Below are 14,852 nucleotides of genomic sequence, written 5' to 3'. Positions count from 1 at the left end.
TATATTTTTGCCGATGCGAGTATGACATTCAAGACACTTCCAACTTAAAATTGGTGTGTGCTTCATGCTGGACATGGCAGAGACCTAAATGTCCATTTAAACTGGTGCATCATCATCAAGTTTCTAGGCCTATATTCTGAAGCACTGTCAACTGTACTGATAACAAACGTTTTATGGAACAAATGACCTAACTGAATTTTAGTGACAGTCAGGATATGTTCAAACCTCAAAATGATGAGGCACTTTATCAATTTAAGGGTGATGGTGTCACAGTAGTAATGTCGTTGAACAAGTACTCCAGAAGCCCAGGCTAATGTTCTGAGGACAGGGGTTCAAATCCCACCATATCAGCTGGTCAAATTTAATTTCAGTTAGAAAAATCTGGAATATAAAGCTAGTTATTAGTAATGGTGACCATTAGAGATCATCGATTATTGCAATAATCATCTGGTTCACTAAAGCCTTTTAAGGAAGGAAATCTGCCATCCTACAAGTCTACATATGACCCCAGACCCACAACAATATGGCTGATTGTCAATTTCCCTCTGAAATGACTGAGTAAACCGCTAAGTTCAAGGGCAATTAGGAATGGGCAACAAATGCTGGCCTTGTCCACATCCCATGAATTAGTATTTTTAAAATTTCAACAATTCTCTAATCATGAAGTTAACAATCTGTTTTGAATTATGATGTGTGACTTGACTGAGTTTAGCTGGTAAATGCACAGGACTATGGGGATAGGGCACAGGGAAGGGCCTAGGTAGAATGCTCTTTGTGAGAGTCGGTGGGCCGAATGGCCTCTTCTGCACTACAGGGGTTCTATGGTACTAATTCTGGAGTGCACAACAGCTACAGATTGTGGAAAAAACATTCGAGCATGTTACAAATTTTTGAGATGTGCATTATTAATTCTCTGGGACTGTGACCATATTTGCAGCCGAGAAGATGGTCATTTGACCCAAAATACCAATGTTGACTTCCTGAGAGATCTTCCATTTGTTTACATTTCCTTACACCATGTTAAATTGAGCTTTATAAAATCATGAAGATCTTCTGCAACCAGCGTACCTGCTGTGAATCCATAAACTAACTTTATAGTCCTTGCATTGTAGGATCATTTTTCTTGAAATTTGATTTGTCAAAGCAAGATGTCATTATGGTTGAAGACTGCTAAATGAGCTGCCCAGTGTTTGAGATAGACAGTAGAAACAACCCGTCATGCCAAACCTAACTGCACATTGCCCCATCCATGATCCTCAGACCATTTCCTGAATTATAATTGAACTTGTACTTGTTGTGCTGTTTCATATGTGAACCTGAGCTTAGACAGATGGCTATTGTGAAAAAGAGGATCATGATCCAGAGACTGACTGTTTCCTGTAACTGAACTGAAACAAACATTGTAAATAGATATAAATTTAATAAAGAGGAAGTTTCTTCATTCAGGGCCCTTTTTGAAACCAGACTGTTGAACTAAAATTAAAGTTTTTTAAAAATTTTTTCAAATATATATACATTTATCATTTCCTGGATACAAAATCGTAGAATGATACAGCATAAAAGGAGACCATTCAGCCCTTCGGACGTGCAACATTAACATGAGCATCAACACTGCCAGATTCCAGGATGCAAAGTAAAACTCACTGACTGAAGTTTAGTCTCAAAACAAAACTGACATGAAGTTCCCTTCATGTCTGGTGTTCAGATGACCAGCTCTGTTTTTGAGTGGGGTAGCTGCAAATTTACAAAATGTAAAGTTAGACACTGAGGGATAAATTCCCCCTATTTCTTTTACTGTGGAGTGGAAGTATTGGCATGGTGGAGTACACGATGGAAAAGTCCCTTTAAATAAATCCTGGGGGAAAGAAATCTTAGAATTGGCAGCTGACACCAGAATCTAGTGGAATGAGAGTCACGATAACCATCCCAGCTCTCCTCCACCTCACATTGTCTGTTCACCTTTGGGGGCTAGATTCAGAAAATCTATCCCATATCGCATCCATTTTTAATCTTTTAAGAGATAATCTTAGTCTGTGTCCATGTGTTGTCAACACCTATCCTTTTCGGCAGATATTGTTTGGATGTCTAAACAATCATTCATGTTAGATCCCCATGATATTCCAAGACAATGTTAAAGTTCTAATTCTCCTAATGTTTTAAGCTTTAAAAATAGAATTATGAAAGTACACAAGGGAGAAGTGTTTTGTATCATAATTACTTCCCAGTAGAATATGGTTCCTCTTTAATGGTTGACATCTTTGTGTGGCTGCAAAGGAGACGATATCAGTTCCATTGGGGGTAGGGTGTTAGCGTGGATAGAGGATTGGTTGTCAAATAGGAGGCAGAGAGTGGGGGTCAATGGGTGCTATTCGGATTGGCGGTTGGTGACTAGTGGGGTGCCCCAGGGGTCGGTGCTGGGGCCTCAGCTATTTACCATTTATATAGATGACCTGGAGGAGGGAACCGAGTGCAGGGTGTCGAAATTTGCTGATGACACCAAGATTGGGGGAAAGGCAAATTGTGCGGAGGGTGTGGAGAGTCTGCAGAAGGATCTAGATAGGCTGGGCGAATGGGCCAGGAAATGGCAAATGGAATTTAATGTTGGCAAGTGTGAGGTGGTCCACTTTGGTAGGAAGAATGGTAGGAAGGACTATTACTTACGTGGCGAAAAACTGCAGCAGGCGACGGTGCAGAGGGACCTCGGGGTCCTTGTGCATGAGTCGCAAAAACCCAGCTTGCAGGTGCAGCAGGTGGTCAGGAAGGCGAATGGGATGCTGGCCTTCATAGCGAGGGGGATTGAATATAAAAGTAGGGAGGTCTTGCTGCAGCTGTATAGGGCATTGGTGAGGCCGCAGCTGGAGTACTGTGTGCAGTTTTGGGCGCCGCACCTGCGCAAGGATATTTTGGCCCTGGAGGGAGTGCAGAGGAGGTTTACTAGGCTGATACCGGAGTTGAGGGGGTTGAGCTATGAGGAGAGGCTGAATAAACTGGGCTTGTACTCGTTAGAGTTTAGAAGAATGAGGGGAGATCTCATTGAGACGTATAAGATGATGAATGGGATGGATAGGATAGAGGTGGAGAGACTCTTCCCGCTCAAAAAAGACAGTAGGACTAGGGGGCACAGCCTCAAGATAAGGGGGAGGCGGTTTAGAACGGAGTTGAGGAGGAACTTCTTCACTCAAAGGGTGGTGAATCTCTGGAATTCTCTGCCCGTTGAAGTGGTGGAGGCTGCCTCGCTAAATATTTTTAAGAAGCGGGTTGATGGGTTCTTGATAAGAGAGGGGATTAAGGGTTATGGGGAGAGGGCGGGAAAGTGGAACTGAGCCACGACAGATCAGCCATGATCTTATTGAATGGCGGGGCAGGCTCGAAGGGCTAGATGGCCTATTCCTGCTCCTATTTCTTATGTTCTTATGTTCACCTGATATTAACTGATTCACAAAATGGACTTCCATCTGAAATGAACTGTAAGGTGTCCATAGGAGTTGTTGTTGGGAATGATTTCCCTCTGTTTTCAAATCAGTTATGGAGCTGAGATATAGAAAATAAATACTTTGTATGAAATTCTATTTCTTTAAGCATATTAGTGCCAGTCATTGATTTAATTACAAGGGAAATGACCAAGGAGATGTAGCAGCAGAAAACAATAATATACCAAGTAAAATGATGAATTGAGAGTATGAATCAATCTTACCACATTGATTTATTATAGCTTTCCTGATGGTTCATTGAGAGGTACATCGGTGTGAACAGGAGGTCCCAAGTTCGATGTCTACACTTTGTCGGGTTGCTGATCTCAGCAAGCCAACATTAGGCCTTAGTCTTGCTCTTGTTTCCATACAATTGTTTTAAACATACCAGAAATCTAATTTATCAAAGTCTTTTCTATTTCTTATATGTACATATTTGCTATAATTAAAACGTTCTCTCGTGAAAAAGCATACTTAGGTCTTACCTTTTCAATGGAAGAAGTGATGCTGCTCCTTTGGTTCAAATGGGAAGAGTGCTGCTGGAATGCTGGATTTTTATATTGGTCACACACACATGTGCACACTCGCGCACACCCACTCTCACACACTCTCTCAAACACACACTCTCTCGCGCACACATACACACACACTCACGTTCACACACACTCACTCTCGTGTGCACACCCTCACACACACACACTCACACACACTTTCTTGCACACAGACACTTCCTCGCACATACACACTCTTGCACACATTCTGTTGCACATACACACTCTCGCATGCACACACTCTCTCACACACCCATACTCTGGCACATACACACACACACACATACACTTGCACACCCACTCTCGGACACACAGTCTCTCACACACACACATTCTTGCACATACACGCACTCTCGTGCACACACACACTCACACATACACACTGTCACACAGACACACTGTCACATACACACACTCTCTCACATATACACGTATTCATTCTTACACAACGCACACTCACTCTCACACATGGGCACACACTCTCGCACAAACACACTCTCTCACACACAGACACTCTCTCGCACACACATACTCTCTCATAAGTACACAATTCACTTTCACACACATGCACACATTCTCACACACAGACTCACTCTCACACATGCACACTCACACACATGTACACACTCTTGCACGCACACACACTCTCCTGCACACACACACTCTCGCGCACACACTCAGACACACACACACACATACAAGCTCCTTCACTCTCTCACTCACTCTATCTCTCTCTCACTCACTCTCTCTCGCTCTCTTCACACTTTTCACTCTCATCTCACACTTGCTTTCATTTTACACACACTCATCTCTTGCACATTCACTTACCTTCATCTCTCTCTCTCTCACATGCACACATTCACTCTTGTCTCACATACCCTCTCACTCATTTCACACTCACTCACTCTCAACTCTCACACTCACTGTCATCTCTCTCTCTCATATACTCTCATCTCACACACTTGTACACACTTACTCTCATCTATCTTACATACTCACTTCTCTCCAAGGCCCAGCCTCTGCTCCTTGCCCAAGCTGGGGCCTTGTCCCAACTCCTTGCCTGACCCCCATTCTTTCTCCATGCTCATCCTGATTTATACAATTTGAGTTTCATGCTGTGTCCAATTTATCCATTCATAGGCTGGATTCAGGAGAATAGATCAGCCATGTCTGCTGTGGAACCCCTGGGAGGCTCCCACAGAACCTTGGGGTTCCACAGATCTCAGTTTGGGAACCTCTGAGCTAGATCACAACGGACCATCTACCTCAATGCTATTTTCCTGCACTGCCCCCCATAACCTTTAATGTTGTTTGCATCTATAAATCCATTATATAGATCCATCATTGTTTTGAAGGTACTGAATGACTGATAGTCTTGATACCATGAATATATATATACCTGTTGAATTATCATTCCTGTAATCTATGACAAAGCTATTTGGAGCCTGGTCTGATTTCTTACCCAAAACTTACCTTGCAATAGTTCACTCAGTGTCAGCTATGGTACAATGAAACCGTTCTGTAACAAACCATCTCATTGGTGATATCTTTGATCCGACGAATATGGAAGGAAAGTTTCAATTACTAATAGATTATGACTGGAATATCACAATAATTCTTCATATTTAAACCAGACCCCACCATGTTTGTGACTGTGAAATAATTGAAATGTTTGACTCCCGAAGGAGATTGTTTAGACTTTTGGATGAATGTTTGTGCTTATCAATTTGGGTGTTGAGCTGGAATCAAAACCACATCACAACCTATGACACCCAGTATTATCATTTCCACGTGAAAACGCAAATTGGTTGCAAAATGAAACTTCTTCCAGACAGTCCCATCGGTGTGACATAGAAACTTAGAAATAGGAGCAGGAGAAGGCCATTTGGTCCTTTGAGCCCACTCCACCATTCAATATGATCATACTGATTCTCTATCTCTACACCATACTCTCACACTCTCACAGTACCTCTTGATGCCTTCAGAGTCTAAAAACCTATTTCCTCTTTAAGTATATTCGGTGACTTGGCCTCCACAGCCTTCTGTGGAAGAGTATTCCACAGCTTCACTGCCCTCTGAGTGAAGATGTTTCTCCTCATGAAATTGTAACCCCTTGTTTTAGACACCACAGCCAGAGGAAACTGCATCCAGTCTGTTTCAATGAGATCCCCTCCCATTCTTCAAAATTCCAAAGAATAAAGGCCTAGTTGACCCACCCTTTCCTCATGAAAAAGCTGCCATCCAAGGAATTAATCCTGTGAACCTTTGCTGCACACCCTACATGGCAAGTATATCCTTTCTTAGATAAGGAGACCAAAACTGCACACAATACTCCCGATATGTTCTCACAAAGGCCCTGTACATCTGCAGTGAGACATCCTCAAAATGTTTTCACAGAATTGTTACAGTGCAGAAGGAGACACTCAGCCCATTGCGTCTGCACCATCACTCCAAATGAGCGTTTCATTTAGTATCATTCTCCATCCTCTTGACTACAATCCTGTAGATTCTTCCTTTCCAGATTTTGTCTTTGATTAAACCATGCCTCCACCACACTCTCAGGCATTGCATTTCCAGGTCTTAACCACTCATTCCACTTTTTTAACCATTCATTGCTTTTGCTTTTTTTGCCAATTACTTTAAACCTGTGTCCACTCGTTCTCAATCCTGATTGGCAACAGTTTCTCCCTATGTACTTGTCCAGACCCCTCATGGTTTTTTACTTTTGCCAAATCTCCTCTCTTCTCCAAGGGAAACAATCTTAACTTCTCCAAACTATCTTCAGAACTGAAGTTCCTCATTCCTGGTAAACCCTATCTGCATTCTCTCCAATGACCTCACATCCTTCTGAAAGTATGGCATTCAGAACTGGATGCAATTTCCTAGCTGTTGGCAGGCCGAACTAGTGTTTTATACAAGTTCAACATAACCTCCTTTCTCTTGTACTCTATGCTTTGATTAAGAAAGCTTAGAATGCTCGAGACTCGGGGACACGATGGCTCAGTGGTCTTATCACTAGACTATTAATTCAGAAACTCATCTAATGTTCTGGGGACCTGGGTTTGAATTCTGCCACGGCAGATGGTGGAATTTGAATTCAATAAAAAAAAAAATCCAGAATTAAGAATCTACTGATGTCCGTGAAACCATTGTCAATTGTCGGAAAAACCCATCTAGTTAACTAATGTCCTTTTAAGGAAGGAAATCTGCTGTTTTTACCTGGTCTGGCGTACATGTAACTCCAGAGCCACAGCAGTGTGGTTAACTTTCAACTGCCCTCGAAGGGCAACAACGATGGGCAATAAATGCTGGAAAGACAGCGATGCACATGTTCAATGAATGAGTTTAAAAAAAACACTTTCATCTTGTCCAAAAGTTCTAATTCTTTTATTCAATGCTTTATGCACATATATCCCTCTGCTCCTATACCTTTAAAGTTGTATTCTTTATTTTATATTGTCTCTCTGTGTTCTTACTAGCAAAATTAATCACTTGATATTTTTCTGCATTGAACATCATCTGTCACAAGTCTGTCCATTCCACCAACCTGTCTGTCATTTTAAGGTACTACATTATACTCCTCACAGTGCTTCCATGTTTTGTATCATCCACAAATTTTGAAATTGTGTCCTGGACATCAATATCTAGATGATTCATATATATATCAGGAAAATCAAGGGTTTCAACATCAACCCCTGCGTAACTCCAATAGAAATCGTCCTTGAGTATGAAAACATCCATTAACCACTAACCTCTGTTGCCTGTGACTCAGTCAGTTTTGTATCCATGTTCCTTTTATTACTTTACTCACAATTCTATTGTGCGGTGCTGTATCAAATGCCTTTTAGAAGTCCATGTACAGTACATCAACAGATTGCTCTCATCAACAACCACTCTCAAGGAATATTATTGCTTCTTCAGAAGGAATTAATTCTTTTCCCACCTCCTATCTGCATGTGTGTCAGGTGTGAAAATGAAGATAGTTTTGTGCTCTAGACTCAAACCCACACAGTTGCAACAGTTGTTTTGACTCTCATGTTTTACATATGGCAGGGAAATAAATTTTTGTCTCATTAATTCAGGCTAATTTTACATCCTATGCCCAAAGAGAGAAGAAAAGTGTTCCAACTTATGAGACACCTATCCCTTATAATAGTAAGGTGTATCGCCTTACTATTTATAAAGGTTCCAAATATGTTACAAGACAAGTCAATATTTAATTATGATTATGAATAAATGGAGAGATTTCTTATCAATATCAGTCTTGTTCATGGGTAAATTATCAAGGTTTGAGAGTATTAGAAATTCCAAGTGTGTTATCTGTGCTTCTAAACTACCTTGTGCCCTGCAGTATGAGCTATAATAACTATTTATGCAGTGTTCAGTGTTTGAATATACAGAATTCCAAACTGAGCGCTTCAAGTAATAAATGGACACCTCATGTTGCAACGTCTGATTCATTTATCTGTATACACTGTTCAGAAAATTGAATGAAGCAGCATGACACAGTCATTTCAGGCTTATCTTGGAGGACAAATATTTACCACAATGTGCAGCAGTGGCATTTTCAAGGGCACTCATCAGGAAACAAGCAACAACAGTGTTTTCTTGTCAGAGATTTGCTGACGATTTCGGTCCTTTGCAATAATGTGATAATTGCAGCAACTGAACAATTAATTTTCGCATTTAAGATGCCTGATTTTCCACATGAATTCACGTGCAGTTTCTTTTCTTTTTGCATGTACCTATGGAGTCTCAAAACATTTGCTTTGTTGCGGTGTGAACCAGTTTATTCTAGTTGTTAAATATTGCCCACGCTATGCATGTTCCGTAATAGGGAAGAAGGATTGTTTATGTGGGTTTAATTCTTGAAGCAAACAGGGGATAGAATAGACATAGCGTGCTACGAATTATTGTAGATAAATGCGCATATTGGAGAGAGTCATGGAATCAAGCATTTCTTAACTAGGCTGACACTTCGTTACAGCACTAAGAGAATACTGCATTCTTGGAAGTGCTTTCTTACAAATGGGATGTTAATCCAAGGCTGCTCAGGTGGATGCAAAATATTCTGATAATTTGAAGAATATTATGACATCTTCCTGATGTGAATGTCAACATTCCTCCATTACATATCACCACTAAACACAGATCCTGTAATGATTCATCAATTTATCCACATTTAGGACCCAACTGTGTCAAAAAAAAACTGCAGTTTTCCTATATAACAAAAGCAATACCATTTTAAAAGCAATCCATAGATTGCAAAATACTTTGGGATTTCCTGAAGGCATGATAACATGCTATATAAATGCAGTTATTACTTCCTATAACATATTCAAGAAAGATTGATTTACATTTATGTAACATGCTTCAGTTCTGAAGGTTTTCCATGGTTAGCCTTAGTCAGCACCTTGTTGGATGAGTGAGGCAATGTGGAACTTGACATTCTTTCTAGGCTGTTATGCTCAAGAAAACGCTACATCCAAAATTGTTAAATTCGGACATCAGAATTTAAGGCTCTTTTTCCCAACAATTCAGACTTGGATCCAAACTTTAACCCTCCGAGTGGGCAGAATCCCAACATTCCCTATGCAGTCTTCTGAGGCTTGTTTCTTAAAGAACGTTTAGTTTCTTGCTTTGGGTTACAAAAGTGGAATTTATAAAAAAAACATAGCTTTCCTGTGTCCAGTGGTTAACTAGTCTCCTATCTGTTGACTCTGTCTACACTTCCCGTTGCCTCGGCAAAGCAGCCAGCATTATTAAGGACCCCACGCTCCCCGGACATTCTCTCTTCCACCTTCTTCTTTCGGTAAAAAGATACAGAAGTCTGAGGTCACGTACCAACCAACTCAAGTACAGCTTCTTCCCTACTGCTGTCAAATTTTTAATGCACTTACCTTGCATTAAGTTGATCTTTCTCTACACCCTAGCTATGACTGTAACACTACATTCTGCACTCTCTTGTTTCCTTCTCTATGAATGATATGTTTTGACTGTATACCACGCAAGAAACAGTTCTTTTCATTGTATGATAATACATGCGACAATAATAAATCAAATCAGATCAAAATCAAATCAAGATTTGAATAAAAACAAAATACTAGGAATTCTGGATATTGAAAATAAAACAGAAAAAGCTGGAAATACTCAGCTCTGTCAGCATATGTGGAAATGTATTACCTTTCTTCGGAATGCCCAGTGCTGATGTCTTTGTAAGCTTATCTCTCTCCCCAGAAGTGGCTTGGCCAGCTGAGTGTTTCCTCCTATTCTGTTTTTATTTAATATTTAAACAATTTGGTCAGGTGCAATCCTGCATCAAATCTCATATATTTAAAGTTTGGTAAAAGGTATCCATTGGGTGCCTTGGTTTTCTTTTCCTGTTGAATTGCAACAAGTAATTATCTATCTCAAGTCTTGTCCAGTGATTAGCCCAAGTTTTATGCGTAAAACAAAATTTTACGGCCCCATCTGCTGATTGGATCTTCCAGTTCTGCTGGAAATCAATGGACTTTTGAATGGCTCGCTGCATTTTACAGCCCCTGATTGGGCCTTTAAATTCTACCTGCAGAATCAGCAGTTCCCTAATAGTATGTCTGAAAAGTACAAGTTGGCATGATCATATTTTGTTGTAAAGTACATAGAAGGTAAGCGCATAATTGTGACCCATTACGTGATGTGTTAGAAAATACAATTTTTTCTGTATTCATGTTTCTGTTACTTGTCAGAAAACAGTTGATTGCAGAACTTGATCAAGATGAAAAGGATCAACTGAATGCTACACATCTCACACAGGAATACCAGGAGCTCTCAGAAGAGAACCACTCTCTGACTTCCTACCATTTACAGTGTAGAGAACATCTAGAGAAACTTCAAGTGCTACTGCAGCAGCAACAGGGATCTTCCTGACTCCAGGCATGCGGTGCTATATTTATGACAAACAAAATGCTGGAATAACTGCAGAATCTTCTTTGCAGATTCACAGAATCAATTGCAAGAGTTTACAACAAGGAGAACAGAAGCCAATTTGGTAGTTCAGTGATTTACTGGGAGGCTGATTTGCAGCATTGTTGTAGTTTTTTTCCAGATGAGCTTTTCTTTTTATTTGTATACAGTATGTAGCAATATTTCAATTTGTTGACATCAAAGAATACAATATGGAAAGGTTGAAAACCCCACAAGTTGTAAACATGCAAATATTAAATGCATCAATGTTTTTGATTTAAACAAATCGAATACGTGAAAAATATTTTTTAAACAGACAAAAGATTTGTATAATGATCAACTAAATGCCGCTGATAAAGTATCGTATATATCATAACAGAATATTCTGTACTAAGTTCTTTAAAATTCAAATTTAATTAAGTTTAAAACGAGCAGCTTCTTTTTAAATCAACAGTGCATGCATGCAACAAAAATATGAAAGGGTTTGCTTGAGATTTCAAAAACAATATTTGAAACCTATGAAGATTTTCTGAGCTATTTCTCTTTTTGTTTTTTGGTCCTTTGCAAATGAAAAACTGCACTTAAAATGAGTTAATCATGCAGGACATTTATATATGATATGCACCATAAGTTTCAATATTTACTCTTTCAGTCAATTAAGTACACAAGTGCAAATGGACAATTTATTCAGGTTATAATCTTGTAACATTTTTATACATACGTGGTTTAGCAGTTTTTATGTTTTAATTTTTGGAGGATACTTGTAGCAATTCGCTACCATGTTTTACAAGGTGTAATCACATTTAGCATTTTACCTATAGAAAGTCATATCTGGAGTACTTTCATTATTTTCCACTGCTAACTAAATCTTCTTTATGGAACTCCTCTCTTTCAATTGTTATTGGATGGAAAGGATATATTGGGAACTGCATAGGATGTTAAGTATTCAAAGAATTAAGAGATTCAAAATTGGTCTCCACTGTATCATTTGTGATAGTTGTACAGTTACCTACAAATTCAATAAAACCCAAACATAACTTTTACAGATCATTTACATAGGAGCCTAGATTTTCCAATTAGTTTCACCCAATAAGTTTTTGTAAAAGGGGCTGAACCAACTGGAATTGGGAACGAGATCAGTGTCATTGAATATCTGTGCCTTTAGTATCATGTCCAAATTCTTATCCTTAAACAGCACCAGAAATGCTTGTCATATTGCGAATAAGGTCAAAATAACATCATGGTGTTACTCATACCAGTTCCCAGCACTCAGGCTAATATAACAAGTAGCGTTTATCCACCTGTATTAAAGTCTACAAATGGTGCAACTTTGAAGTCGCTTTATTCAATCGTGTGACAGGATTGGGAAGAATATTGGAAGCTTTTTTTTCCCATCAATTTATTTATATTTTGTCCCTGTTGTCACTAAGGTTATCGGGGATTTTTGTGTTAATTACTGCTGTTTCAAGATGAGAGCCAACAAAGAGATGCTCACCCACCAGCTAGTAATCCCCACAACAGAACTTGCAGGTAGAGACGCACATATTCCCCATTGTCAGTGGAATTGTGACATAGAGATTTTGATTTACAAGGGGTGCCATTAGCGCCTTGTGATGATGCATACTCCAAACTGATTTGTCAGCGCAGCATTGCCAATGGCTATCAAGGTAACAATGATCTTTAGTTTTAATGCTGCATAGAATCATAGAATCCCTACAGTGCAGAAGGAAGCCATTCGGCCCATTGAGCCTGCACTGATAACAATCCCACTCAGATCCTATCCCCATAACCCCATGTTTTTATCCTGCATGCCCCCTGACACTAAAGGGCAATTTAACATGGTCAATCCACTTAACCCACACATCTTTGCACCATGGGAGGAAACCAGAGCACCTGGAGCAAACTCACGCAGATAGTGACCCGAGGCCAGAATTGAACCCGATCCCTGGCACTGTGAGGCAGCAGTGCGAACCACTGCCACCATGCCACACTGATTACAGGTTACCATTCAAAACCTCTGCAACATAAGTCAAACAGCTGAATGTAGTTACTCAGAGCAAGTGACAGATTGTCTTGTTTGCTTCAGCAAGCGATATAATCTCCTTCACATAGGCAACTAACATAGTATAAGAGGGCTGTACAACTTTGACACAATTTGGAAAGATCTAGGTGATTACAGATTGCAGACAGGTGACCCAGGTTCTCCCTTGTATGCAGCAGCCACAGTGCACACAGCTTTTATTCATCTACTGTTTGCCTACCATCCCCGACCCCACCCCACCCCACCCCATCCCATCCCACCCAACCAAGTGACAGAGAGCAGGTTGTGAACTTTTAGCTCCAGTCTTGCAGCTCACCTGTCTGTTGCCTTGTAAAGCCTCTGAAGATTGAGGTGGTAATGATTTACCTGCAGTTGTGTCCTCAGAAGGTCCAGCTATTGGCAGAGTTGCTTCTGTATGTGTGGCCTGGTCCTGTGTACCTTCTGACATATATGCAGAAATAGCACCACCACCTGTGCTTATTCCAGCAGTGGTCCTATTAATGAGCATTGCTTCCCCATGACAATTGACTGGTTTGGTATCAGACCATCCATATGGTCAGTGGACAAAGCTTTCTTATTTGTCACATTTTGGCCCATGTGGATTTCAAAGGCCCAATTAAAGAAAAATAACTCTTCACCAGATGGTAGAGCAGCCTTGTGATCAGCCACCCCATTGGGAAGCAGCAGTAGGTATTGGGTCTCATTAATGTGCCCGTCACTGACTTCAAGATCACAATGACCAGGAAATCGCAAGAAGCAGCCACCCAACTCTTGCCTATCAGAGGCTGTTGCCTCCTCCCAACTAGAGGAATATTTGAGGATGGGTCAGCTATTTGGGATGAGGAGAGTCCAAGCAGGCATCGCATACACACCCCATTGTTGGGGTTCAGAAAAAATAAGTGTTTAGATGGAGAGGCCTCAGTTGATCCTGTGAGCATTAGCTTCAGAAGCAGGAAACTTACAGCCTGTTTTCCACTTGGTCCAAAATTTATATGACACTCAGGTATTCAGAATTTCAGCAAATCCCAAATATGAATTTCACTGTGTGCAGCAGGTAAGCGTCGTGTTCCCCTTTATCTCATTCTTGGCACCCAGCTGGAGCTATTCAGGGATATAAAACCCCTGTCCTCATATTTCTAAAGAGGGCTGGCCAGTCTCCAAAACTGCAAATCATTAGACCTGCCCTTTGAACTGCTGGTCATTAAATCCTGCAGCAGTGCCTGATTCCTGACTCAGCAGAGGGGTTAACCCATATTATAATAATGTGACTAATTCCAAAAGTAGTTACACATTCAGTGCACTGAAGGAATGGCAGGGCCCTTCTGATTAAGCTAACAGTTGGTCATAAACTTCTGGATGAAATATTAAACGCTTATCTCCTCAGGAGTAATTTTCAATTAGGAAATTTTTGATACCTGCTTATTCTCTGAGACTTAAAAGATTTTTGGTCTGGTCATGTAGTTGCCACTCATTGTACATATTTATATTTGTTGGCTGGCAAGACTTTTTAAATGATTGTTTTCTTCACCGTCACTGCTGTTAAAAGGGTGAGGTGGTAAGAATTTTTGAATTATGATTTGAGGTAGCAAACATACAGGTCTGCTAATGTGTACACAATAAGCATACAATAAACATCCTAAATTGTTCAAATGCAATGTTTTAATTATTCTTTTATTAGGAACAGACCTTGCATCTTTCTCTACACCCTAGCTATGACTGTAACACTACATCCTGCACTCTCTCCTTCTCTAAGTATGGTGTGCTTTGTATAGCATGCAAGAAACAATACTTTTCACTGTATATTAATACATGTGTCAATAATCAATCAAATCAAATCATTTCAAA

At 40.2% G+C, this 14,852-nt stretch overlaps 1 protein-coding gene across 2 annotated transcripts in view; it reads left to right on the top strand.

Annotated features, from left to right (window-relative positions):
* The window catches only part of map3k7cl (map3k7 C-terminal like), a 93,806-nt gene extending 79,168 nt beyond the window's left edge, over window positions 1-14,638 (top strand). For both annotated transcript variants that reach the window (XM_080203963.1, XM_080203962.1), the window contains one exon: window positions 10,750-14,638. In XM_080203963.1, coding sequence (XP_080060089.1) covers window positions 10,750-10,930 — 181 coding nt within the window. In that variant the 3' untranslated portion in view covers window positions 10,931-14,638. The remainder of the gene's footprint in view (window positions 1-10,749) is intronic.
* The last annotated feature ends 214 nt before the right edge of the window (window positions 14,639-14,852 follow it).

This window comes from Carcharhinus amblyrhynchos, chromosome 15, assembly GCF_965287045.1.
Source record: "Carcharhinus amblyrhynchos chromosome 15, sCarAmb.v2.hapA, whole genome shotgun sequence".
Taxonomy (NCBI): Eukaryota; Metazoa; Chordata; class Chondrichthyes; order Carcharhiniformes; family Carcharhinidae; genus Carcharhinus; species Carcharhinus amblyrhynchos.
Note: the sequence above shows the minus strand (reverse complement) of the source record. Positions and strands in the feature narration are given on the sequence as shown.